Source organism: Anopheles coluzzii, chromosome 3, assembly GCF_943734685.1.
Source record: "Anopheles coluzzii chromosome 3, AcolN3, whole genome shotgun sequence".
Lineage (NCBI taxonomy): Eukaryota > Metazoa > Arthropoda > Insecta > Diptera > Culicidae > Anopheles > Anopheles coluzzii.
The window spans coordinates 73283994-73310087 of record NC_064671.1 but is presented as its reverse complement, the minus strand read 5'-3'; the positions used below and the strand labels follow the sequence as shown (position 1 = coordinate 73310087).

The window sequence follows — 26094 nt, the reverse complement described above, 5'->3', positions numbered from 1 at the left end:
CCGAGAGAGTGAGCCTTACATCGATCCCATCGCTGTTGCATGACGATGGTGCTGGTGCTGCTGCTGCTGCTGCTGCTGCTGCCGGTCGGTCACGATGGTCACGAACGCTCGCGGGTGAAGGTGAACCAGTCGTCCGCAACCGAAACGATGCCGCTTCCGACGGCTGCATCCCTTTCCTGGCAGATAATGACAGCGATCCCATCGGTGACCGATGAACCGCGGCGGGAGTCGCCACCGTGTTGTAGCGCCGGACCGGCCCAAGCGCCGGTGCTACCACATTCTCGAGCGCGGCCGGATCGATCGAGCGGTTGAACTTCTTCTTCCGGCAGCAGTGCTCCCGGCAGGAGGTGTGGATTTTTCTGCAAATTTTTACAAACACAAAAGCAGAGAGAGTGAATACGAAAGCAAAATAAAAAATATCAGTCCCATGGGAAATCGTAAACCGAGCGTAAAAATTGCGGTAAGAAGAAAATAGTAGAACAAGACTCATCATCATCCTGCCTTTCGTAAGCCTTGGAACCAACCATTCCATCATCATTAAACGCCCATAAATGGTTAATTGCACGCATTATCTCATCCTTTGCAGGCCGAGTACGTGCGTGTGTGTGTGACTGTTGTCGGCGCCGGCCGAGTTCGGTCCGGCCGATGTGGTCGAGTTGTCCGGTTGAGTGCGTCCCGGTGTCCCTTCGCATTCAACGATCGTTCGTTCCCATCGTTTGTTCGAACTACTTCTATTTAATTATCTAGCGTGTCGTGCCACATATGGACACTTGACTTGGTTCTCGGCGGCTTCCTCCGTCACCCGGGCGCAATGTGCGAACATGCTCAATTAGCAATTGTAGCACCGATCCGCCAATTCCCTCCCCGGACACTGTCCGTGCGGCATTAAACCTCGGGCTCAGACCGCTGGATGGCCAATGAACCGGTCCCGAGCCCCTCGGACGACTTCAGAGATAATGCACGATGCAACCGCATCGCATTACACAGATTGCGTACCCGCATGTACCAACATTATCACACCACTTTAGTGGCCGTCGAAAGGAATGGACATTAAATTCAATATAAAGTTTAACCTCCTCGCAGTCTTGCGGCTCTCGACCACCGCGTCTAAGCTACTGCCCGATTACACTGTCTGTTGGGGGATTTTGTGGGCTCGGTCGGTAGTAAAGTTTAATGACGATCAGCTGTAATTGCTGACAAATGTGCCATGGGATGCATGCAATCGGTAGAGATCGCGTTGTGCTTACTTGGATGGTTGAATCTTTAGGCTTCTTGCATCGAAGGCTCCTATGTGAAGAAGCTTTCGATACGTCCTGACTAAGGACTAATTTGTCTATTTCCTTTCGGACATTTGAATTTGACATTTGACAGTTGACTAATGACTAACAGCTATAATTGTTCTATTTCAGCATCATATTGACCATTATTGGAAAGCTACGTAGTCATTTTGTTAAAGTATGAAGACTATCCGACTTTAAGTGGATCTCACAAATTGCCTTCTTTTTCTTATATGTATGAGAAGGTTTCCGAGATTTTTCCAAAGATGTTAGCCTGACGTTCTGCAGGAGTTTACCTAAAGAGTATCCTCAACGACCTTTTAAAAAAGATTTCGATAATTAATGCAAGGAACTGTCCACGATACTTCAAACTTGGTAGATGGACGAAAATATGAGCTGCTCGACCTTGGGTAACAGCCATTGTAAATAGCGTATTTTTTTGTAAACAGATTTGACCTTTACAAAAAGGATCCTTTGTCCAATATAACTTCAACTATTGATACTGAAAAAAGATATTTCAAACCATTCCAGGAAGCAAATGTAATGCTCACGTACTCTCTTACTTTCAATCGATAGATCCACGTGTAAGCGTTATAGCCTAGCGATGGCGAAGCACCTGAAACCTGCCGACAACGCAGCATCGATAAAATCAATTAGCATTCTCAGAACATACATCCGAAATCAATTCCGCTCGACTGCTGCCCAAATGGGAAAGAACATTTTCCGAAACCAGAAATCAACCCGCCCGATAGACAACTGACCTTCATCAACGCCAACGCGAACACCCGTGAAAACAAAACCGCTCCTAATCAACCCATACAAGGAAGCGCGGAAGAGAAAATCACTTTCAAATTCATCCGGCCACGCGTGCAGTCTCCGATACGGTCGATATGTTCTGATATACACAAAGAGCAGAACGGAACCGAACCAACGCTGCCTGATTGAAAGCAGAGTTTGATTTATTATGTATGAATTAATTAAATTGATATTTGAACAAAATCAACCGGTGTAGTGCAGGCGCGCGGACGACCAGGGGCGATTCGGTGCTGCTACGCAAACACACACACACACACACATTGCACTGACCAACCAGCGACAGGTGATATCGGATGTACGGACAGTGATGGTACGCGCGTGACATGGCCACCAACGTCGAGCGGTCCCGAGCTATGGATGGATGGATGGCGTCAGCTGGCCCGCAAGGACGAGCGATGGACAGCCGCTGGACGCTGATGTGATTTCCATCGCCAAAGCATCGCTTTTCAACTTCTACCGGTGGTGCTGCCCGGGCGACGAATCCTTTCATCGCATCCAGGCGAGAGTTGCTGGTCGGAAGGCAGCTGCATGTAAAATGGATTGCGAACATTTGCGGAAATTGGGACAGTGTTTGAGCAGTCCATTTATGCCATTGCACAGGTGGAAGGAACTACACCGTGTGTTCCATTTTGTATCGCCAGTTTGTTTGCATAAAAGCAAAGTTCAAGGTGAAAGAAGGAATATCTTTTGAAAAGTAAGACCAGTAATCTTGAGCAGCGAACTTCATTGAAGCTTTCACTGAATCTATCCCCCTTTCGACAGCTAATCAGATTGATTGAAAGCAGTCGAGCTTTTGTGGCTTTAAATTACGTTTATCCATGAACAGCAGGATGTTTTCACAGCCTTGCACACAGCGGGTCCAGTGTACGTTCGAGATTGTGCATTAAAGCGAGTGCATTAGCCGTAAGTGGCCGCTCATCGAGTGGTCTGACCTGCCCCGTGCTGTTTACCAGTTTTAAGCCCTGCTCGACATAGTTGTTTTAACGCCAATGTACCGGCTAATCCATCCAAATTGCTACCATCGTTAGGGGAGGTCGCCAGGCACCGATGCTATCCTCGGAACTTGGAACAGAGGCTCGAGAATGCTTCTGCTCGTCGTTTGATGCATGCTGTCGGTTACAGGCCCGATGTAGGCTTCCACAGGAGGAGGCCTCACCGTATGTGTGCATCGGTCCGAGCCACTCCCAACCGTTGATGAATGATTGAGGTCCATCTCTCTGTATTCCCGCGCTGTGGGGAAGGAACATTGTCAGTCAAACGCACCACGATAACACAAAACCGCAATCGCATGTCGGCATGAGGCAGAATCAGGGCAGGTTGATGGCATAATTTATTGGGGCCTCGGGGTTTCGCTGTGATACGACAAATGCAATGCACTTATCATTCAGAAATTTATCAAATAATGTACCATTACATTTTGACTAAACTTTCCGCTAACGCAAAATGACATCATCAAGGTACAGCAACAAAAAACTGGTACAATAATTACATCATTCATCTAAAGCTCGGGATGTTCTACCACGAACAAAGAGTTCCGAGTCGTGTTCGCGGGCTGTGCGATGCGTCAAGCATGGCCCTGCTGGCCTTTATCGAAACAATCGACAAGCCTCCCGACAAGGTGAGATCATGCGGCGCGGTACTACATCATCAGCAAATCTGTTGTAGGCTTCTTCGTGCTCTGAGCTTACAAAGCCTCCACGTGCAATCGATTTCAGCTAACCCTTGCATGCTCAAGGGCGCTTGTTATGACCCAGTAAGAAAGAGAGGAGTAAATTAAGAAGCACTTAAGACGAATTTTCTCCTACATAAAGTTCATCCAACTCACTAAACACACCCGAATCACGCGAATCAAAGACGTGCAATCCTGTAGCAATCCTGTAGGTTTAAAAATGCAGAAGCCCTTTCATCTCCAGCACGACGCTCCATCCAAAACGGGGGGCAACCCGAGCGTGTGCACGTTCGGGAGCTAATGGATAAGAAATAATAATAATCAAACACCCATTAATTCCCTGCCAGCGCAAACAGCAAGGCGTCCGCGTTATCGCACGCTCGCCAAACGCGAAACCGCAACCTTACCCCGCGCTTGCAATGCGCAAAGGATGTAAACTGCATCCTGGCTGCTTCCGTGTAGCGCTGCCAGCGGGTGCATAAATTTATGGACTTGTAAATCAACACGCGATCGCGCGTAAAGCACAATTAGCAGCCGGTGCTGGATAAAGAGTCGATACAGAGGGGTAGTAATAGGAAAGGAAGGATGGGGCTACAAGCGAGGAAGTAACGCTAAGCAATCAATTTATTAATTTCACAATCAAAGCAGCTACCCAGCTCGGATGCCATGCTGGAATGGTACACCATCTCGAAGGGCAGCGGATGCGGTACAGGAGACAGCGGACCCTTGTGTGTGTGTGTGTGTGTGCACAGGATTAGCACAGCGTTGATGACGCAATCAGGCACCGGTGGGGTTGGCATGGGATGCATCTTGAAATCAGGTCCTGCTGGCCGCTGATCGGAAATGCAAGCAAACGAAGGTTGGATGGTTTTGCGATATGCTCGGGTGAACAAGCTCGGGTGAACCAGAGACAGTGGCAGTGATGAGTTGTGGCAGCGTCATTTATTTGCTGCTTATTTGCTAACGTGCCGATAAGAGGTACGACCCGGGCCTCGGGGTGCATTAATGCGGCGATAATTCAGCATGAGAAATGGGCTTAAGAAAGCTCCGCCGATAAGAATGCATGTGTGTGTGTTGCGATGACAGTAATAATGCTTAATACAGGTAGGGAATGGTTGCAGCCACATGAAGAATTCTTTTTTCATGGGAAAGCTTTTGTTTTGTAAATTCTACAAAATAACATCAAGTCTTTGTTCATCAACGCTATCTTCTTCTTCTTTGGCACAACAACCGCAGTCGGTCAAGGCCTGCCTGTATTGGCCTGAATTGTTGGCGTAATAAAACTATAATATGAAGAATGTCTGAGAGCCTGAACTTCCAATTTACAATCGAATCACTATTCAATTTCTCCGGAAGTACCAGGGTATTCTTTCATCGATCATAGACCATAGATTTCTATTTAACATGGTTCGCTTGTATGTAGTCTTCAAACTATATTCAATGAATAGCCGAGCACTTGGATCTACCAAATACCAAAGAAACTCTGAACCAATTTCCCAGAAGATGTTCTAGGCTCATCAAAGCCTTTCACTCTAGGCTAGAATTCTTGGGAATCATAGAGTTAAATAAATTATAAAGCATCATTTGACGTCTTACTGTGGTCTGAAATCTTTGAACTACGGTTGATGACTAACTGGAAGGTGGATCATTCAATTTTCAACTCCAGCAGCTCTTTTCGAATCAACTCCGTGTCAATCAGCCGTATCGGTGAACTCGTTCGTGGAAATACGTTCGTCGCTCATGAGTGGACAGGTTTCTACCACTAGGTTGAACAGCACAAAACTTAGAAATGAAAATGAGTGTCACGGTGAACGTTCCCGGGAACGAACGAGTTCACCGATACGGCTGAACATCTACAAAATTGACGTAGGCTCTCCAACGTTTTTCACGAAGTGCTTAAATTATTCTAAAGGGATTCCATTACATGAATTATGCCTACAACATTACAAAAGTCAACATATGTGCTTCGGGAGCAATGGACTCGCACTAGCACATAGATTTCCTCTTCAATAACTGATCTATTTTATCACTGCTCCTACCGAACAGCACATGCAGCAGGTACGCTCTGTCCAATATGTTTGATATGAGCCAAGAACCATCCCGTGACTAATGGAACCTCAACCAATATCCTCCATGTAGCATTTAATACAGTTAATTCTAATGGACCACAACACGAACAAACCATTCCCCGGGCAAGAAACGCGCTGCACGATGTGGCCGGTCGTTCGCTAATCCCTTCCAAACAGTCAAACCACACCACGTTCACCAGCATTGTCCGGACGGCATTGCACTACGTTCTGGTGCACAAATTGCAACGGTGTTTATTAAACTATTCATACAACTCACACGGAGCATTAACCTTCGTCCAGGGGTTGACGCGCGCGTTCTTCCCACCCTTTACAGCCCTTTACAGCATCTTCGACATCTTTCCATCATCACCACCACCACCACCATTCGATAAGCCGCAAGGACACGCGTGCTTCAATGCCCGAAGCGTACCTGGAGGTGTCTCGGGGAACCGAAACCACCCAATATCCAACACAACCACCAATCATCTGCCAGTGGACGCTGGCTTCGGAAAGTCAGACCACACAACCATACGGTCGCTCATTAGTGACGTCCAAAAGAGACGATCGGGTCGGGCCGGGCCTGGTTGGGTTTGGTTTGAACGCTGCGACAACTATCGTCACCATCACTTACCTCTTCGGCTGCAGGGAGTTGAGCGGGGACGGGCTGGAGCTGGCCAGCAGGTCCTTACACGAGTAAGCCTCACAGTCGCAGTGCTTCGTGGTCACGTTCAGCGTGGACGAGTTCGCCAGGCAAGTAATTAATTCCGGTTGCGGCGCTGGCTACCGATGGGGATGGGCCGGGTTTTTGCAATTGCGTTGCGTCGTTCATTAGTGCGTGCCGGTGTTAATGGATGGGAAAGCCGGCGAGATGACACACCGTTCGGGAGAGCGCGGGAAGTTGAAAATAAACCAACAAAAAAAAGACATGGGAAAAAGAACGAATTATTTGTATGACATCGCGGACGGTGTACCTTGATCTGCATCATTATCGCCATCATTACTCGGAACGTGCGTGTCCTGACGAGTTAACTGATACTCAGACATTACCCCCAAAATATCTTCTTCGCTGTTAACAGCAGATACATTGTAGGTTCATCAGAGTCAACTAAAACAACTACCGAAACATCATCAAACGAGTCCCATTTCAATCAACATTCCTCCCTTGCCGCACGGAGATTGACAGGGCAGACAAGTAGACAAAAAATTAGTTATTTTTACACCCGATTACATCGCATCAACGTGTGTGAGTGTGGAGCATACCATTACCGGAGACAATGGACTACGATAATCACACCGCTAAAGACGACAATTTAATTTTCTACCGCGCAGAGCACAGGGTCGTCTCTGCGCCAGTTGATTGAACGCACCCATGGTCTCCTCCCAGCCCCCCCCCCCCCCCCCCCCACCGTGTCATCCCGATGCAGTGTCATCCAGTCAGTCAGTTTTACGTCACCGAACGTCACGTTACGCATTCACGGCAAATAATGAGACCGCGGGCGCCGACGGTACGTGTGCAAAATCCTTTCAGCTCTCGCGCAGCGCGCTGTCGCTGTCGGTTGCACATACAAAAACAAAGAGCAGGAAAGAGAAATCACTTCCTCACATCACGTACGCCTTGGCACGGATGATTGAATGGAGGAAGCGATAACAACGGAAGATTAAAAAAAAAGAGACATCGTCTGTTCTGAAATAAATATTTCTCGTTAATCGAAACATCCTTGCTAACAGAAGGGAGAGACGTTGCACACTGTGCAAAAGAATGTGCCCGTTTACATTAATAATGCTTGTTGTAAGCAGTTAACTTGTTCGAAGCTTGCTTCTACCGATCGGTAGCTGCCACTGCTCCTTGTTACCACGAGCGGTACGCGTAGTTTAAACAAATAGTAGCGATTTTTCATACACTTTATTGGATGTGTTCTGTGAGCGGCTTGGAATTCCAGCCTATAAAGCGCGAAAAGCGCTTAGTGGAAAGTATTCCCTAAAGGACAGTGATAAATTGAAACATGGTGGCTAGGGGTTAACCGTTTAAATGATTGCCCATTACGTCGGATTTACATGCCGGCTGCTTATAACGACTAGAAGCAGGTTTGCATTTTTCAGCCTATTACAATCGTTCTTAAACGGTCACAAAGGGCAAGTTCGTCATTTTTCAAAATGAATATCACTTGAAGATGCAACTTGGAGGTAGCGAGATAGTACAAATGAAAATTTGGTACTTGGGTTGTATTTGGTACAAAACAAATTTTAACATTATGTTTAAGGACATTGGATTATCCAATGTTTGATATAATTTTATGTCGAAATTAAGGCGCTCAAATACCTATAGTATCATTCCCTATAATAATACTAGGATATAATGTGAAAGTGGTAGTAGTATTTATTGTGGATATGATATATAGTAGCAAAAACCAAACTGATGGTGGCAACATCAGCGGGCCTACCAATAAATAATCAGAATCTACGTAGGCGTGACGTGCGGATAGGTGAACGCACTTTTTAAGTCGTCCCAGAATTCACCTATCTGGGGTCAAAGGTCAACAACGACAATAGCATGGAAGCTGAGTTGCGCGCAAGGATGCTGTCTGCCAACCGGTAATTCTACAGCCTGAAAAATCAGTTCACCTCAAAGAACCTGTCGCGCCGGACGAAGCTGGGACTATATAGTACCTATATAGTTCCGGTACTCACATACGCCTCTGAGACATGGACACTGTCCAAATCTGACGAAACCCTCTTAGCCGCGTTCGAAAGGAAGATGCTCAGAAGGATACTTGGCCCCGTATGTGTGGAAGGACAATGGAGGAGCCGCTATAATGACGAGCTATACGAGATGTACGGCGACCTCACTGTCGTGCAGCGTATCAAGCTAGCCAGGCTCCGGTGGGCTGGCCATGTTTTACGCATGGAAACGGACGACATAGCCAGAAAAGTCTTTTTAGGCCATCCACAAGGACAGAGGAGGCGTGGTAGGCCCAAATTGAGGTGGCAAGATGGAGTGGAGGCGTCCGCCATTAAGGCCGGGATAACGGCCTGGCAGATGAAGGCGCGAGACCGTGAGCGGTTTCGGACACTCCTGAGGCAGGCCAAGACCGCAAAGCGGTTGTAGTGCCGGATAAGTAAGGAAGTAAGTATGATATCTACTTGTGTACAAAATTAAGATTTCTTATCGATCTTGGGTTCGCTTTAGTGCTTTCCTCAATAATTAGAATTGTATAAATAATCATAGCTGTGTTAGAATGTGTCCTTACTTGATTTTAACTTTAAGTATATGCGAAAAACTGCAAAAAACCCATGTGACTTTAACCTTAACCTACAAAAATGATTTTAACCTACCCTAATGCCTAACCTACTTTATTAAACCTATATCTTAACGCTTGGATATAATAGTTTATTTTAATTGAACTAGAACTTGACCATTGGGTAGAGCAATTATCTATCGTTTATTTCAAATAAATTCATGAAATTTCATCCATTTTCATATCTGCTTATGCACAACAGAAATGCTACCACAGGAATTAAGCCTTTTTTAAAGTGTTGAAACGGTTACAGGATTATTGAGGGATTCTCATAATTTAAAAAAACACTTTCTTGGTTCTTTCTTACAAGGTTTCCCGCGATTTATTGACTTTCCATTAAGGTTTTGGGCTCGTCTTACGATATATTCATCGTGTCCCAAAGATTTTTGGTTCATTCCCACGATTTCCTCAAAATTCTTCGTGCTCAATTCTTATATGCTTCCTAAAAGGCTTTGTTTCTCGCAAAGTTGATAGTTGTAGTCACTTTTTATTTTCTTCTTTTTATTTCTTTTTATTTCTTTTTATTTGAATTTAAATGCTTATTTATTTGCTTGTAAAAATGCACCAAACATCGGTAAATAGACCAAAAAACTGGAGCAAACAATTCGACAGAAAATAAACGATACGTTTGACAGGGTTTGTCATGTCAAAACATGAACCTAACAGGAAAAAAATAAATCCTTATAACGTCATTAGCCTCCATTCTGATAAGCCGTTTCGCTATTTCAAAACTACTACAGGTAAATAAATCATCTAAAATTCATCCCATCAAAGCTTTTGCACTATTCCGCGAACACTCATTGCCAACCCCATAATTATACCCTAACCGGCGTTGGTTTAGATGCAGGACCACAGCGTTCACCCTGCTCCTGCACGAGTCCCCTACTTCGGACCCCCAGCAGATTGGCCCGGAACGGTGATTGTGTTGTCCCGTTGTCGGGAAACAAGTAAACAAAATTTGCAATTTCACCGTACGCCGGTAAGGTCCATAAAGGACCACGAGCGGCTCCCGAAATCAGCCACTGCCTCCCCCCAAAAAAACATATTTTCAATTTTCCAACCGACCAACCACCGCCGGCCGGGACCGGGGCCACCACTGCACAAAGATGGTGCAAATTTAAATCCCCCGGTTTGGTTGGTGAGGTTCGAGGAGCCCGTTTACGGTGCGGGGTGACGGTAGCAAATTTATCAAACAATACCTCCCAAAACGCACCGACGGAACGCGAAAAGCCGGAAGTCATGGCCACAGAATTGCCGCAGATTTTTCTCCAAGGGACGTACATGGCGGTCACGGGGAAGAGCGCATGAACTGTGTGTGTGTGTATGTGTCAGTTCGGTAAAATCACAGCCAAAACCAGTCAGTTTCATTATTGCACGTAGCACGCTAAAACAAACTCATGAATAAATAATTTACATTTTCCGGACGCCCGAACACTCAATCCCGGTGTGGGTAGTTTGCCATCAATTGCAGGAAAACGCGCTGAGCGCTTTCAAACAATTTGCCAATCGTTGAACAGGAATGGTCGGAATTCGATGGCACGATGGTGGATGGATGAATTAAAAATGGAAAGTACGCTCATAATAGAATTAAGCTATATCGCCTGCGCCCGAATGGCCCCCCAACCAGAGGCAGCCGTGGAGTGGACATGATCTGGATATCTGGTGCTGACGGGCCGGCCAACTTCTGTTGCGAGTGTCCTTTTTAGTGGAAGTGGGACGGCTAGTGGGCAATAGTTTATAGTTTGTGTTCAATTTGCTGACTTCAGAAGGACGTTGTAAAATTAATCTATTTTAAAATAATCATTTAAAGAGTCATAGAGCCATGCTACATTTACTACTCCACAGCGCCTACTGTACAGCATCTGTGATAGATATAATTAAACACTCGTTCGAGCTGCCAGACAATACCGTCGAGCATACCGTCCACCAAATGACGCCGATGTGCGCCAAACCGTACGGTTTGGAGAAGCCGGCGGAACCAACCGTTTCGTGCTCTCGCATGAATCCGTTAACAGACAAACAACACAGCACGACAATTGTTGACAACCACTGAAAGGCAACATAAACCTTCTGTCCTCCGCTTACTGCTTCCCCACAAAACACACATAGTGAACGGGTTGTTTTAACAGAGCGGCAGAGCGAGAGAGTGAGCCTTGTTGTACAGGGAAAAAAGGCACATTCAAGAAAAACAAGAATGAACACATTGCACACAATTCGTTCGGGGAAAGTGGACAGTGGAGGGACAGCGAATGGAGTGATCATTTCTGTACAACGATACCAGACGGCCTGGCTGGCCAGACCGGGCCCGTCTGGCCGTGGTCGTCGTATTGACCAGTTAAACAATACCTTCTGGCAAAGCCTCACCAGCCTCTGTGTCTGTGCTCGAAAGTCTGGGTCATTTCACCGTACGCTTCCCGTTCACTGGCTTCCCGTCCCCGGTTTGCGGATTGCAGAATTGCACAAAACTGCACACAGCCACTGTTTCGGGCAATCCTTTTTGCAACCGTACCGTACATCCTCAGCCCTCCGAGCCATACAGACCTCCACCTTGCGCGATACCAGCAAAACTCTCACAGCCACCGTGGAGCCGCCTCATCCGAGGCTGGATGCACTGGGAAGCACACGCCGCTGCTAGTAAGCAAACACAAATTTTGAACACATTCTGCGGAAACAAACTGGTGTGTTGATTGCTATTCCTGCGGACGATGACCTTCCCGGGCCGTCTTCCTGGCGGATATTGCGTTCGCATGCTGGTCCCTTGCTGGTGCGCGCTCTCGCAACGCCATTCGGAAATGACGCAATAAAAACCTCGGATGAGCATAAAAGGATGGGTTAGTGGTAGCAAACCAAGAACACACAAAAAAACGAACACCTAGAAGTACACACAGATTTAGCAGCCGTACGCTGCGTTGATTTATGGAGCACGCAAATGGTTTCCACCGAAAGTAAGCAGGCACGGTAGTTGGCACACGGATGCCAACGGGTGCAACTGGGCCGTACGGTTCACGCTGTATGGTGTTCCGCGTTAAGTGTCCAAAGTATTGCAACGTAAGGGGAACAATGCGTTTACTTTGGAGCATCAGGATTGGAGATGGGAAATTGATGTCAACTATTTCTGGACACTGTCCACGATGTGAGATATTGGGTCCTAAGATATTTGGGCTAGGAACTGAAATGCTAAATACTTGAAGAGGATCAAAATGTGACATCTTGGTAACATTCCAGTCATTTTTCAATGTAAATCTTGTGCTCAATTTCAAACTGATTCTTTTTCGACAAAGTTTCAAATTATTTGTCCTAGTTGTCGGGATATCACTCCAATAAATAGGTCAAATTCAAGAGATTCAAGAGCGTTTGAGTTAGTTTTCAAAGAAAAGCTTTAGTATGTTATAGCCTTTTCTTGTGTGCAAAATTATTTTACAAAACAGTTAACATAATGTTGCTTCACTGAAGTTATTCAGACTTGTAGCAATGATTTTTCAATTTCCTCTTATTGATGTTCACATCGGATCTGAAGAAGACTCAAATTACTAATTTCATATGCAACGGGATGAAGTTGCCGACTGCTGAAGTAAAGACAAGAAACCAATAAATGGCACTTTGGGCATGTTCTTTCCAAATTACCTTAAAGGAAAACAACTCTTTTTTACTGATCATATGTGAATCCTCCCGACTCAAACGCGAACCACCAAGAATTGGATTGAGAATCAATGCGACGAAGACGAAGTACCTGCTTGCCGGTGACTCAGACCATCTGGGAAGCAGTATATTAGTTGACGGCGACAGTCTCGAAGTGGTAAAGGAGTTTTGCTATCTCGGGACGGTCGTTACTTCGGACAACGACATCAGCAGCGAAATCCGGAAACGCATTGTGTAGGGGAATCGTGCATATTATGGGCTTCACCGACTGCTGAGATACAGAAGACTTCGAGCCCGCACGAAATGTGAGATACATCGCACATTGATTCGCCCAGTGGTCCTCTACGGACCTTCTAATACTGGACCATCTGAACGGAGGATGCAAATGCTCTGGGCGTGTTTGAGCGACGCATCCTCCGGACCATCTTTGGCGATGTGTTCGAGCATGGAGCGTGGAGGAGAAGGATGAACCACGAGCTTGCTGAGCTGTACGGCGAACCGAGCATCCTGACGGTGGCGAAGGCTGGCAGGATACGATGGCTGGGACATGTCATGAGGATGCCGGACTCATGCCCCACCAAGAAGGTGTTCGACAGCGATCCCCAGTTCGGCATAAGGCACAGGGGAGCACAGCGAACTCGATGGCTAGACCAAGTGAAGCGAGACCTGACGGAGATCGGATGTCTGCATGGATGGGAGGCTGCAGCCAGGGACTATTTTTGACCGGACCATGTCACATCGACGTGCTCTATCGTGAGCAGGCCAACAAGAGAGAGAGAGAGATGTGAATCCTCAATGTATTGAGCCAAACACTGAACAGCCAAAGAGGACCTCAGAACCATTTTACTAAGCATCCAGCTCGATACAATGTAAGTGAAACAATGTTTGAATTCCAAACTAAATCTACTCCTTTGGAAAGCAGATACGAACTAAAATAACTGAAATTTTTAACGACATACCTCAATGGAGGAGAATGATTCGAAGACAAAGAATCACTGTGCTGCCGCTTTGGTCACAGATGTTTCCAAATTAACCTCAGAGAATTCAATTTCTTCATTTATCGAACAATTTCAGTGGTTTCTTGCTAAACCACAATCTTCTTCAATAACTTCCTCCCAAAAATAAAAAGAATCAAATAACCGCAGCCATTCTGGCGGTTCTCAATCACTCACCATCGGACACCAAACAACCGCAAGAATGTGCCGACTAAATTAGAACTTTTTTTTCTTGTTTTTGGTTTCCTTTCCTGTGTCGGGTATTTAATTCCTCTTTCCCTTTCTCTTCCACCTCAGCTTTTCATTGGTGCGAGAACAAATTCCACAAATGGCACAAGTGTATAAAAAACACACCTATAGTACGCATGCATGCGCGAAACCTCAAACATGGGGCGGTCAGTTTTGTGGTTGTCTCTTACCTCTTTCGAGATTCTGTATTCGCCACCTCGAGCGCACACCGAATCGGTACCCCTTCAGGTCAAGGACACGGAGACCGAAAAGGGTGTATCGGCACCACCGGCAAGCCATGCCAAAATATGGACAGAACCCTGGCCTCGGACTGGAAGGCGGACTGGAGCACGTGAACGACGGCTAACCGCAAAAACCGGCTCCACACCAACCTGTCCGGGCTTGATTTAGCCGTTGCCGGTTCGATCAGCCCGTCGTCACTTTAAAAGAGACCAGCCAAAGGCGAGGGGGATGGGTATAGCAGCGAGCAAACCTCACACGCATCCAGGAACGCAATTAACGCCTGTTACCGGTAATCGACCATCAACGGTCACCTGCCCTACACCTTCCTTTGCTCCTCATATTTCGATGATTAATGAATGGTCGATAAGCGTCCAGCTGGGAGCGGGGAGAAGAAGGAAGAACAAATTTCTCAACTAAATAAGCGCAATGAAATGGTAGGGCAGGCTTGTCTGGATTCTGTGGTTGAAGAACGGTGCGCGAATAGCTTGTGTATCCTTGCGTATATCTTCACGACAGCGACAGCATCTACGCAAAAGGATCGTCACTACGCCCATACTAGGTTACGGGGCGCAAGATTTACCGATTCGGTCGCAAGATCAGCACCGACCCGTCTGAAGATGAGGCCATGTTCGGCCATCGACCAGCAGAAAACCACCGTCACCATTTCTGGCAACAAAAAAAAAACAAGGCAAGGGGTCATTGACAACTTGGATCGAGTGATCATTTTTGCTTTGCGATTCTCGCTTCGCACTCTTCGGGGACTTTCCTCCACCGGAGAGAACGGTATCATAAAATGTGCCATAAGCCCGGCTGCGCACCCGGCTCGATTAGCGAACCTAAGAAGATTAGCTGCGGTTTGTGCACACACACAGAAAAGGGCCATCGCGGATTGCACGGAGAGTCAACGGGGGCCCGGGGTTCCGGTGGTCCGATTCGTTGACGAATGCTCCGCAATAATTCAGCTGCATGACACCACTGCCGCAACTGATCCCGGTGACCAGCACACAAGCGTGGTAAGCTTCGAAGCGCGCTTGACCGCAACGAATGTGCTTAAGTCGAGAGGGGAGAAGGATGGTATATTACTGATGGTGGTCGATTCACTGATTCGATGTAAGCTGGGATAAGATACGTGAGTTAAATGGGTTGTGTAAAGATGCTACACAATAAATTCTTCACCTTAGTAGGAACTCTCGATATGATCATGATATCTCCTTAACAAGCTGGTGAGACATTCATTCTTCAAAACAATCTCATGCGTCTATCGTCTATGAACATTGGACAGGTACTCGCTCTACTTTTACACTTCTATGAGTTTAAATAAAGCAAATCCGGCTCGAAGGACCAAAGTTTAGTAAGTTTTAGGACAACATTTGAGACATACTGTAATAAAAGTATAACTTCGAGACAAAAATTGAGGATTTAAGGACTAAAATACTACAACAACGACTGATAAGTATGTAAGAAATGGTCTAATAAGTAAAATTGTGTAATTTACAGGGTTTGTTGTAGTGATGCATAAAATTGGCTAAAATCCAGAGTAGACTCCGATCCGACTCCGATAAATTCAGAATCGGCTCCCGAAAGTATATCCGGAGTCATTCGGAATCGTCCGAAATGGGGCGGAGTCGTCAGAAGTCGTTCGGAGTCGTCAGGAGTCGCCCGGAGTCGGAGTCGCCCGGAGTCGGAGTCGCCCGAAGTCTAGGTATAGGTAGTGCAAGCGCAAAGTGAAAACCAAAAAAACACAACGAAAGGAAATGGCTGATCATAAGCACATTTAACCACATGGCTCCTGTTGACTCCGACCAACTCCGAATCCGAACGACTTCAGATGACTCTGAACGACTCCGAACGACTCCGAACGACTCCAAAAGACTCCGGACTACTCGGACTCCGGGCGACTCCAGATGACTCCGAATAAATCCGAACGACTCCTCACAATTCCGGACGACACCGAACGACTCCGAACAACTCCAAACGACTCCGGACAACTCCGGACGACTCCGGACAACTCCGGGCGACTCAGAACATTTTGCCGGAGTCGGAATCGGACTAACAATAGTCGTAGTCGGATCGGATTCGTGGGTGCACTCCATACAGCACATCACTAGTTTGTTGAACCATTGTAACGCAAGCAAATGTTTTTAAAACCATTTCAAAAATATTAATTGAAATCTACACATACTAGACTATATCCACATCTGTATGTTTACACACAAGTGAATCTGAAAAAACTCAAACACTTGTCATTAACTTATGATTATGATTTGATGAAGAAGTTGAGGATCTCTGAAATATTCAAATCACTCCCGACTTCGTCAGTTGCTCCTGTACCTCCAATGCCTCAGAGCACACTGCCATCCAACGCCACCCATCACCCAAATCCTTTTGATGTCTTAATCTTTGTCACATCATTATGTTTCAATTAGGCCCGTGGTCCACCGATACACCCTGCCCATGCCCCCCTCGGGCTACATTAACTTCTTTCTCACGCACTTAACAATAAATTATGTCACTGTCAAAAACCGGTCCCTTTTCCCGATGCCCCCTGGTCTGGTGCGTTCGCTACCGGACACATCGAAGCACCACCGGGACACGCTGTTTTGACATGCGAAAACTAGAAGCCGCCACGTAACCAGTTGCCAGACGACAAAACGACCAAATGATTCCAATCGCTTTAGAACACGACCGCCACTTGTTTCCGTCAATTGGCTGCCAGCTTTTGAGCTCGGCCCCGCCGCCTGGTCTGTCCGTTGCTCCGCGTTCTCCCCGCACCCAACCAAACGCGAAACGAGATAATAAAAAAGCGCATTCCAATCAATCCATCACAAGCGCGCGGCGGTTGATACGCGGTTATGCAAATTCGCGGTGACATTTGTCGAACCATCCCGGCGCATTGCGCTGCTTTTCGGTGGAACCCGTGGAACGTGGGGTGCGAAAAGGTGGATTCGGGTGGACGATTTGTTTGCTAAATTGTCAAGAAGAGTAAATATCAAATCTTGCTCCATGTGTACTGTTTCAATGTTTTTCAGGAATAAAAATAGTTCGATCGAGCAGAAACTAAAGCAGCATAAAATAACCCCTTTCCTGGTTCCGTTTTATATCGAATTTTCGTAACACAACGCGCTCTCGAATGGTGCGCCATACCAGCGCGCCTAGTTTCTTCCCTCGAGGGAACAATAAATTCCGAATTAAAAAATACACAAACACACACACACACGCAGGGAGAGAGAAAGATACTTCTTGTGCTGGATGTGCCAAAATAGATACGAATTCGCACCGTCACCGTGTTTGGGGCTAGCAGAGCAGCAGCATTGCAGGAAAGCCCAATACAGTACAGCAAACAGCAACTGTCACCACAGGAAAGGGGAAGGACGGGGCGATGGCACGACACACACACACACACCGGGTTGTTAAAAATTCTATAAATTTTCAAATTTTCTCTCTCACCCCACCGGGAATTGTGCCAAAACATGTTCGGGAACAGAATACGCACGCATCCGTATCGCGTACAATCGTTAGCAAAGCAAGGAAGAGACCTCGTTGGATACGGGGAGGAATGAAAATTTGTGCAAAAATTGTGCGTGCGCGTGCATGCCATTCTAATCAATGCATGAGCTATATTTTGCAGCTGTACGTGGCGAGCCATTTTTTGGACTGTACAAGATTATTTTAAAATGTTTGTTTTTATTGTCCAACAAATGGATAAATCTCATACCTTACCGGGAGAGTTTTTCGACACTTGTTTGAGCCTTTGTAAATGTTGCTTTAACTGAGGCAGCGACAGTAAAAGCTTAACAAAAGATTGTTGTATCCCAATGTTAGCCTAAAAATATAAACAAACAGCTGCAATAGCATGATGTTCTGTATTTGCAATGATGTTTAGCAACTATTTACAGGCGGTTTTGTCGAAAAAAAGCATAACAACTTTGTTTGTAAAACGACCCGACGACACGAGAAATGGCATTTTTATCAGTTTAGTAGAGGGGTCGTGTTTTTTTGCTATGTTTAAAACGCAATTCGTCTATAATTAGTCAGTGTCGGCGGCCACAGGCTAGAAGGTGACAACAGAAAAATGTTCTTGCTTCAAGAATAAACACAAACGTGTGTGCGGTGATGACATCGATCCGATCGAGATTTACACCCAGAACCGGTTTTGTTGATAAGCAACGCGATAACAACTGGTCTATCTATCAGGCACACTGGGACGCCACTAAAACCGGAATAAAAGCGACCATCTATGGCGAAGGAGATTTATGTCCTAAACCAAACTGATGTACAAGTTGCAAAGATTTGTTATAAAGTTGGTAGAAAAACTATATTTTAATTTAATTCACTTCAACACTATTATTCCCATTTGTCTGGCAACTAAACAAGCTGTGTAATTTTAGATGATACAAAAACTATCAAAATTAATCAACACACATCAAGTTAAAGTATTGCTAGCTTTTTTATGTCAAGCGATCAGATAACCGGCACACACTCAACTCATATGTGATCCATTCTTCTTTTTGCACAAATCCTCCTCCCATATCCACTGCTGATCCGTAAAGACCAGACCAGACCCTGCGTTATAAAGCCATTAAAGCCACTCGCGGGACCATCGTCCAGCTCGTTATGTTGTTCGGGCCGCGCTGGTGGTAAATAATCCGGCTGATCGGCAAAATCTTGACAATAAACCCCCGTTTACACCCCATCCACTAAACCGGTCGCAGGATAATTAATTTTCGATTGGATTGGGTAGCTTAAAGAAGATCAAGCAACAGCAACAACAACACAATCGATTCCCAACCGAACCCGCTGCCGTTGTGATTGGCACCGCTCGTTCGCGGCCCCAACGGCGCACGAACTGTTGTACATGCTAATAAAAGTCAAACTCGGTGCCCATGCGCAGATTCAATAACCCTCGGCGGGAGAAAGCGATCTCGTTGGGAGGGGTAGAATTCCCCAAACCCGTTTTATGGTTTTGGTCTGCCGCTCGAGAACGAATTGGGCAAAATCGATCGTACGGTGTGCTGTGCGTTTTTGCTCACATTCACGATTCGCAGCACAGGGATGGTGAGGCTTTAACATTACTATTAGCAAGTACATATAAAGCTGCTCTAAAAATGGAAAAAAGCTGCTTGAAAGAACTACAAATTAATTTCCTACACTCTAAAACGTAAAGCTTTAAAATTTACCTTTATACTCACCATGTCATTGAGCATATCCGCAAGCAGAATCAACCGCAGCTTGGACAGCTTCGTCCGATACACGTTCCGTTCTGGCGGTCCATTCGTGGCACGCTGCTCCCCAGCTGCGGGGGGACCCAACATCGACCGTGCCATAGGGCTCGGGCCGGTCACGAGCAACCCATGGCGCGTCCAGAGTCCAGCACCAACATCACCACCACTGCCGGTGCTCGCATAAATTTGTACTAAAACGCTTAAAATCACAACTAATCGCATTATCGTCGCTAAAATTTGCATCTCATTTGCAAATGCAACGGGACAGTGTGGTTGTGGACAGGGAAAGAGAGAGAGAAAACGGTCCAACACTTTGGATGTTCTTGTTGTTTTTTGTGCCGCCCGTTGGTTCGTTGCTTCTTTTCTCACTTTATCGATGTTGTTACGGCTTTTAATCTTCACCTTCGCAGCACCTTCAGCACTTCAGCACTAGGGCACGGGTTTTGCCCTGATGCCCCACTTGATGAAAGCCGCCCGCCGACCTTTTCGGTGCTACTGGGGAGGCTGCTAGCACGTCCGAAAGTCCCTTCACCGCGCAGTTCTTTCCTTTTCTTCCCGCTCGGAGCGCTTTCAATCACCGTTATGCTGCTCCGAGGCCGCACGGAAGACAGGTGACACACGTAAGGCGGATCGATGATGATGTTCGTTTTTTTTCCTGATGATGCTGCTACAGGGCGCTGGTTTTACACTGCACCAATCACTACCACACACATGCGTGTAAAGCAAATCACTATCAAGTGGAACAAAAGACAAAAGGCACACGCGGTCAGAATGAACTGTGAAGCAAATGGGAAGATGCCATCATGGAAAGAAAGTGCCGAGATTGAGTCGGTCATTTTTTAAGGGTTGTTATTTAAAAAAAGAGTCCCAAATAACACATGCCAAACACTGGGGTGTACGAGAGGGTGAGGAAAGGGAGCCAAGAACCAAGACCAAGCAGAAACAAAAACACCGTCACGCGTCCAGAACCGTTATCAAACAGAGTGATCCCCCACCAGAGGGGTTTTCGGGGTTTTTTTTAAGGTGAGAATCGCTCTCTGAATCGCCCTTCGCTCTGACCATATGTGGACACTGTTAATGCATTTTTTGTTTTATTTTTGATAATGGTAGATAAGGATGGTATTCAAACCAAAAGCCACTATCCATAGTCACTTTAAATAGCGCAAAAAATGGTTAATTTACTGAATACACTCTTAAACATTTTTATGCGGAAAATTAACCTTTCTGCCATTTAAACAAATCGCTTCTGTTATATACAATAATATAATACAAAAAATCGTAGATTTTTTTTTTAAATATATATCGCACGGCTAATGTACACAACATGTTTTAAAAACAGGACGAACAGTTTGAAACAAGCTACTGTTTTTCAGCATGTGATTGAAACTCGAATTTCGCCCCATTAAACCGTGTTCGCAATCGAATTAAAATTAAAGCCGTTTTCTTCACAAACACTTTTCCAAACACTTCTAGTAGCACACACACACTCAAAAGCTTCTTCCTTTTAACTTCAACGGTCCCCAAAAGCTCTGATTGACCATTCGGCGGGCAGCAACTCAGCGCACAGCCCCGGCACCACAGCTTCAGTTTGCTTGTGTACTGTTACCTGCTCCACCGGCGACTGATGCCGCTGCTGTCCGGGTGAAGACGACGTTGGCCGTGGATCCTCTAGTTTGGCGAACTGCTGCTGCTGCTGCTGGACCGCCGCTAACGCTTCAGCTTTCTGCTTGCTTCTTCACGTTTGTTCTTAACGCTGCGATGACGATGATGATCAGTGTGTGTGCGATGATTACCACAGGGTGGGAAGAGCGAGGGGAGGGTTGTGATGCCATACCAACAACCCTGCAGCCGGGGCGCAGTTATCGATCACGGTTGACGGTGGAAAGACCCGACCGAGTGTGCTGGCTCCGTGCTCTCCCTTCTGCCTACCCAGAATGGTACAAGGTAGAACGGAGTGGAGCAAAACGAAAATAAAACAGCACACTGTAAAGCATGTTCGTTCTCTCTCTCTCTGTATCTCTCCCTCTCTGTTCGGGTCCAGTGCTGACCATCAAACACGTAATCGAACCGGACCGTCAGTGTGAGTATCACTTTGTGTCGATGGAAACGGGGGAGCGATTCGGGATTGGAATTGAGTGGTTTTGTTTTGCCTCATTTGTTGCCAGTTGCTGGTTGCTGCCTGTCCCCATCGCGAAAGGGGAAGGGAGAGATGGTTTAGGGCGTCGGAATTGGCGTTGATTATGCCGGTTTGGGAGGCTCTCTTATTATTATGTTGAATCGTACCGAAGAGTGCGGTCTCCAGGGCGGGAAGTGTTTTTGTTTACGATCGGCCCCAGAGAGTTCACCAAAGATGCTGTGCTTGGCTCGATTTTCCCCCGCCACTCGTATCGTTTGAAGGGTTTCCTCCCGCAACCAACCCGGCAAACGGAAGAGGCAACGTTCAAGGCCGGTACGCTCGGAGAGCGCTCGGGAAGAGAATAAACAACGAAAGACTTCAATGCCGCATCAAGCGACGAACCGTACGTGTGTGCAGTGCACGATGGGTCGTAAAAGCACTTAGAAGCTTTATTGACGCTATTACGCTATCCGATACGATGCTCGTTGCTCAGTTGCTCTAGATTAAATTGCCCGTTTCGCGTTTCCTTTTTAGGTTGAAAGAATCAAATTAATCATAGACCGGCAAACAAGCATCGTATCTTGAGCGATAAATCATTCATTTTGTTAAATCATTTAATATTTTCACTTGCCAATTAATTGAAATTAACTTAAGGAAGCTTTCAAGAAAAGTATTTTCATTAAAATCGTTGGAATACGGCCTTTTTGGACCGTTACTCCTGAATAAAAAAAAAATCGTTGGAGAAGAAAGCAGCAGATATTTAAAATAAATTAAATCATTTTATAAACTCGTGACATCCACAGGTCCTACACGACGATCGATGACGCGATATAGCTGCAATGCGGAAAACTACGAAATCATTCGCAGTGCTAAAAATCAAACCTGCAAGTTGAGCATTACAAAAATAATAACCAACCCCCGGATAGGTAGACCTCTGCATGTGATCCTCACTTTAATATCACTCGAGCTGGCAAGAACGAAGGACTGGGAAGGGAAGGGAACAAAAACATAACCATAAAATAATCATCCGTACAAGATCCAAATACGCAAGCACTGCAACAAGCAGAAGAACAGGTACCACACACATCCGACCTTCCGAACGGATTGGCTCCAATCAGAGCTTCTTCATCCCTTCTCCGATCTTGGAGCTCTTAGAGCTTGGATTTAGACTCAGCGCTAATACCAACCCGAACGATCTCATTCTTGCTGCCTCCCCCAACCCGTATCATCGTACACAGCACAGCAAACCAACGGATGGAAGGCCAACGGATGGAAGTAAAAGTGTAATCACATGCGAGGAGTTGGAGCCGGGAGGAGTACATGTGATTCCATCACCAGTTCAAGTTCAAATTGTGGTCAAGGATGCGCGATCGTTGGACAGCAGGCAAACCTCTATCTGCGGTCTAGGATCGGGGCATTATCTATCCATAGCTTAAATTGCTCGCTCCGTGATCGCGTCTGTGCTCATCCTACCTACGCTGATGATCGCTAGGATGAGGGCGAGGGAAGTGGAGAATCACATTTAAAGGCTCCCATGTAGAACCTCCCCCCGCAGTGACCGGCGAACGTCAACCGGCGCGTGTTGTTTATGATTACGAGACCACATAAAGCGTAGTAACGAACCTTAAACGAAGCATATCGACTATTCCAGAGAGAGAGAGAGACTGCTGACGATCGCTAATGAAATTTAACCTTCGCTGTTGTTCGTTAAGCGCGGTTTAATTGAAAAAGAGGCGTTGTTTTCCTAAATGGCATAATACGGCTAAAGGTATTAGTGTAGGTATCTAATTGTTATAGAGATATTATTTGCTTCGCATAAAAAATATATATAAAATGATACACAGTTGTAAGGGAATAAGGAAATAATTCAGTTACACAAAAATATATTGCCAACACCAATCGTCTTCCGTGACAGTGCATCATTTATTTTCTCCAAACTCACACGCCCCAACATTAGAAAGGCTTTCTTTTGAAGAGGTAAAGTGAGAGAGGAGAGAGCAGCACTGCCGTGACCAGGATTCGAACCTGGGTTACTACGGCCACAACGTAGGGTCCTAACCACTAGACGATCACGGCTACAGACGATGGCTTGCATGAGTCAGCTTAGACCACAAACAGGTTGCAAAACTACAACCATACTGTTACCATTAGCGTGAAGTGAAAGTATGTGGAGCGGAGAAATTGGTTTAGGTTGTCACAAAAGTATCGTTATAAGATTCCGATAAAAAAAGTATGGAATTTTGATTTATTTTGCATGTTTTTAGTTTTTTTTTATCTTGTACGTTAACTTATCTTATGGATAAATTAAAATAGCAATAACATTACTTAATTATTTTTTTTTAATTTAAGGTTATTAAACGCAATTAGTATAAAACTCTCTTACAACATGGAACGAATTCACTTAGAGCTATTTTTCTATATAAAAATATGTTAAACTAAAATGCAAAATGTTAAACATCAGCAAACTTTTTTATCAACCCAATCACGTAACAATCATGCCAAAGAAAACGCATTTGGAGCATGTTTAAGGTCTTCCACCTCTCTTTCATAGCAAGTATCTAAAAATAGACTCGTTTGTCCGTTGATGTACCGTAAAAAGCAAAGAAGAGAAATTGAAAACATACAATTTTATCTATAATTAAAAAAAAAAATGATTCTACCTCTATAATTTCACCATCCAAATGGAGGCAAATACTGGCAAAACTGCCAAAAATGTATTTCTATAAAATCTAAATGAACACACAGCTTTATGAAATTATGACATTAAGTTACATGAAACAAAAAAAAACCTCAGTCGTTCGTCTTCTTTTCTCATTGCGGTATATCACTGGTTCTTATTGAAGATGCACTCCTCCGCATATTGCATCACTTTGTTCAGGTTCGCCTGCAGCTTCTTCAGATGCTCCAAAGTCGCGTAATCGATCTTCGGCAGCAGCTCCCGATCCATGTCCTCCAGATCGGTCGGCTGCAGCGACAACATCCCGTCCGGCACCGGTATGTTTACGTTTGCCGTGTTTTTCGACATCACCGTGTTTACCACCGGGCTGCCGGTCAGCGAGTAAACGCTTTCGCCCGCCCGCGGATAGCGGATGAACGCGAGCGGCGTGTTCGGTTCCACCTTCAGCATAATCTGGCTCATGCCCCTATCCGCACTGACCGCTTGTGTGGTGCGAACCTTCCTGCTACCGTCCGGCAGCGGTGTGCGCAGCTTCGGGCGGGAGATTCGCTCCGACTGCCCGAGGAAAATGTTTTTCCCCACCGCCGGCGTACCGCGCAGATCCGCTTGCTTCGTCTTCAGACCGAACAGCATCGACGATTTGCTGGTCGGTTTGCAGGGTGTGCCGATGGTGCTCTGCCCGGACACGGAATTGCTGCGCCGCCGCGCGTAACTGCTCTTCATAGCGGAAGCAAGCGGTCCCATCGGACGCTTGGAGGGTTTGGCCGAGGCCAACACGTCCAACGATGGCTGTTTTGCATTGTCCTCCGTCAGGTAGCCTTCGTCGGTGCGATACGATCGCCGCATGCTCGTTTGTAGGTCTCCGGAGCCGATCGACAGTTGGCTCGAGTTGGCCGCATCCCGTTCCGGTACGCTGTCGAACGGGGCCGCGGGCGCATTCAGCACATCGACGAACATACTGCAGCCACGCTTTCGCAGATCGCCCATCGTCATCTGGAGTATTTCCTTCGGTATGCGACTCTTCATCATGCTCGCCTGATAGTCCAACTTTTCCAGGTCGGCGTTGAGCTTTGCATCGATCGACATAAGAAAGGTTTCCGCTATCGCCGCCGAAAAAGAAACAATCAATACGATAGCAACCCTTCATCCGACTCTGAGCATTTAAACAGCGTAACTTACATATAATATCGAATTCGCGCATTACGTTGGCGAAGCGCTCCTCCTGGTAGCTGGCCCGGTTTCGCTTGGATGCGCTGTTTTTGGATATTTTGGTACGAACCATTTTGGCGAGAATTGCTTATCACTGGAAATGGAAGGAACCCTATTGTATTGAGCGCTGTCTCATCAAGCCATCGCATAAGATGGTGTCCGTTGAACGACCAGACATACCAGGTGTTTGAATGTAAGAGTGCTTTCCTTCACTTACACTGCCAAAGAAAACGATTAACCTATCTTTTAGTATCACAGCATCTACTTGAGTTAGTTGATTATTCCCTAAACAAGCGGAATTGAAGCAATAGAACACAATACACATTTACAAAATAGCAAAATGGAAATTGACTTGTTCAGAAAGTCCTTTGCAGTTTCGCCGTAGCCGCCATTATCAACGTCAAATGGTGACAGCTCCAAGAACGCGGTTTGTTTACAATTGCAAGCAGCGGAACGCGCTTGAAAACGACTAGCGCATCTGATCGCGTGGATGACAATTTTCAAATTTCGTTCGTTATGCGTGAATTTCGTTTTATTATTTTGTTTTTAATCATTTTAATCATTTCATAGCCTAATACTGCTTTTAATGTTAAATATTCGTAACTTAACACTAGAATAAAACCTGAAAACGGTTTAAC

The 26094-nt window shown here is 45.9% G+C and overlaps 2 protein-coding genes and 1 non-coding gene across 7 annotated transcripts in view; all 3 read right to left on the bottom strand.

Moving 5' to 3' along the window:
- The window catches only part of LOC120958521 (uncharacterized), a 34327-nt gene extending 12936 nt beyond the window's left edge, over positions 1–21391 (bottom strand). For 2 of the 5 annotated variants that reach the window (XM_049610241.1, XM_049610245.1), the window contains exons 1-4: positions 20908–21041; positions 19422–20184; positions 6463–6611; positions 20–359 (exon numbers count right to left, since the gene is read on the bottom strand). In XM_049610241.1, the coding sequence (XP_049466198.1) occupies positions 20–359; positions 6463–6611; positions 19422–19697 (765 nt within the window). In that variant the 5' untranslated portion in view covers positions 19698–20184; positions 20908–21041. The other 3 variants (XM_049610242.1, XM_049610243.1, XM_049610244.1) reach the window with 3 other exon arrangements.
- Positions 21392–23574: 2183 nt separating this feature from the next.
- Trnah-gug (transfer RNA histidin (anticodon GUG)) lies at positions 23575–23646 on the bottom strand. Its single transcript has one exon. It is a non-coding gene; the product is annotated as a tRNA-His (tRNA).
- A 587-nt stretch (positions 23647–24233) lies between these two features.
- LOC120959695 (borealin-like) lies at positions 24234–25855 on the bottom strand. The gene is made up of 3 exons (XM_040383284.2): positions 25637–25855; positions 25427–25550; positions 24234–25347 (listed from the first exon to the last, which is right to left on the bottom strand). Exons 2-3 carry the CDS (start codon positions 25527–25529, stop codon positions 24395–24397), a joined length of 1056 nt encoding a protein of 351 aa, XP_040239218.2. The 5' UTR covers positions 25530–25550; positions 25637–25855; the 3' UTR covers positions 24234–24394.
- Positions 25856–26094: the final 239 nt, after the last annotated feature.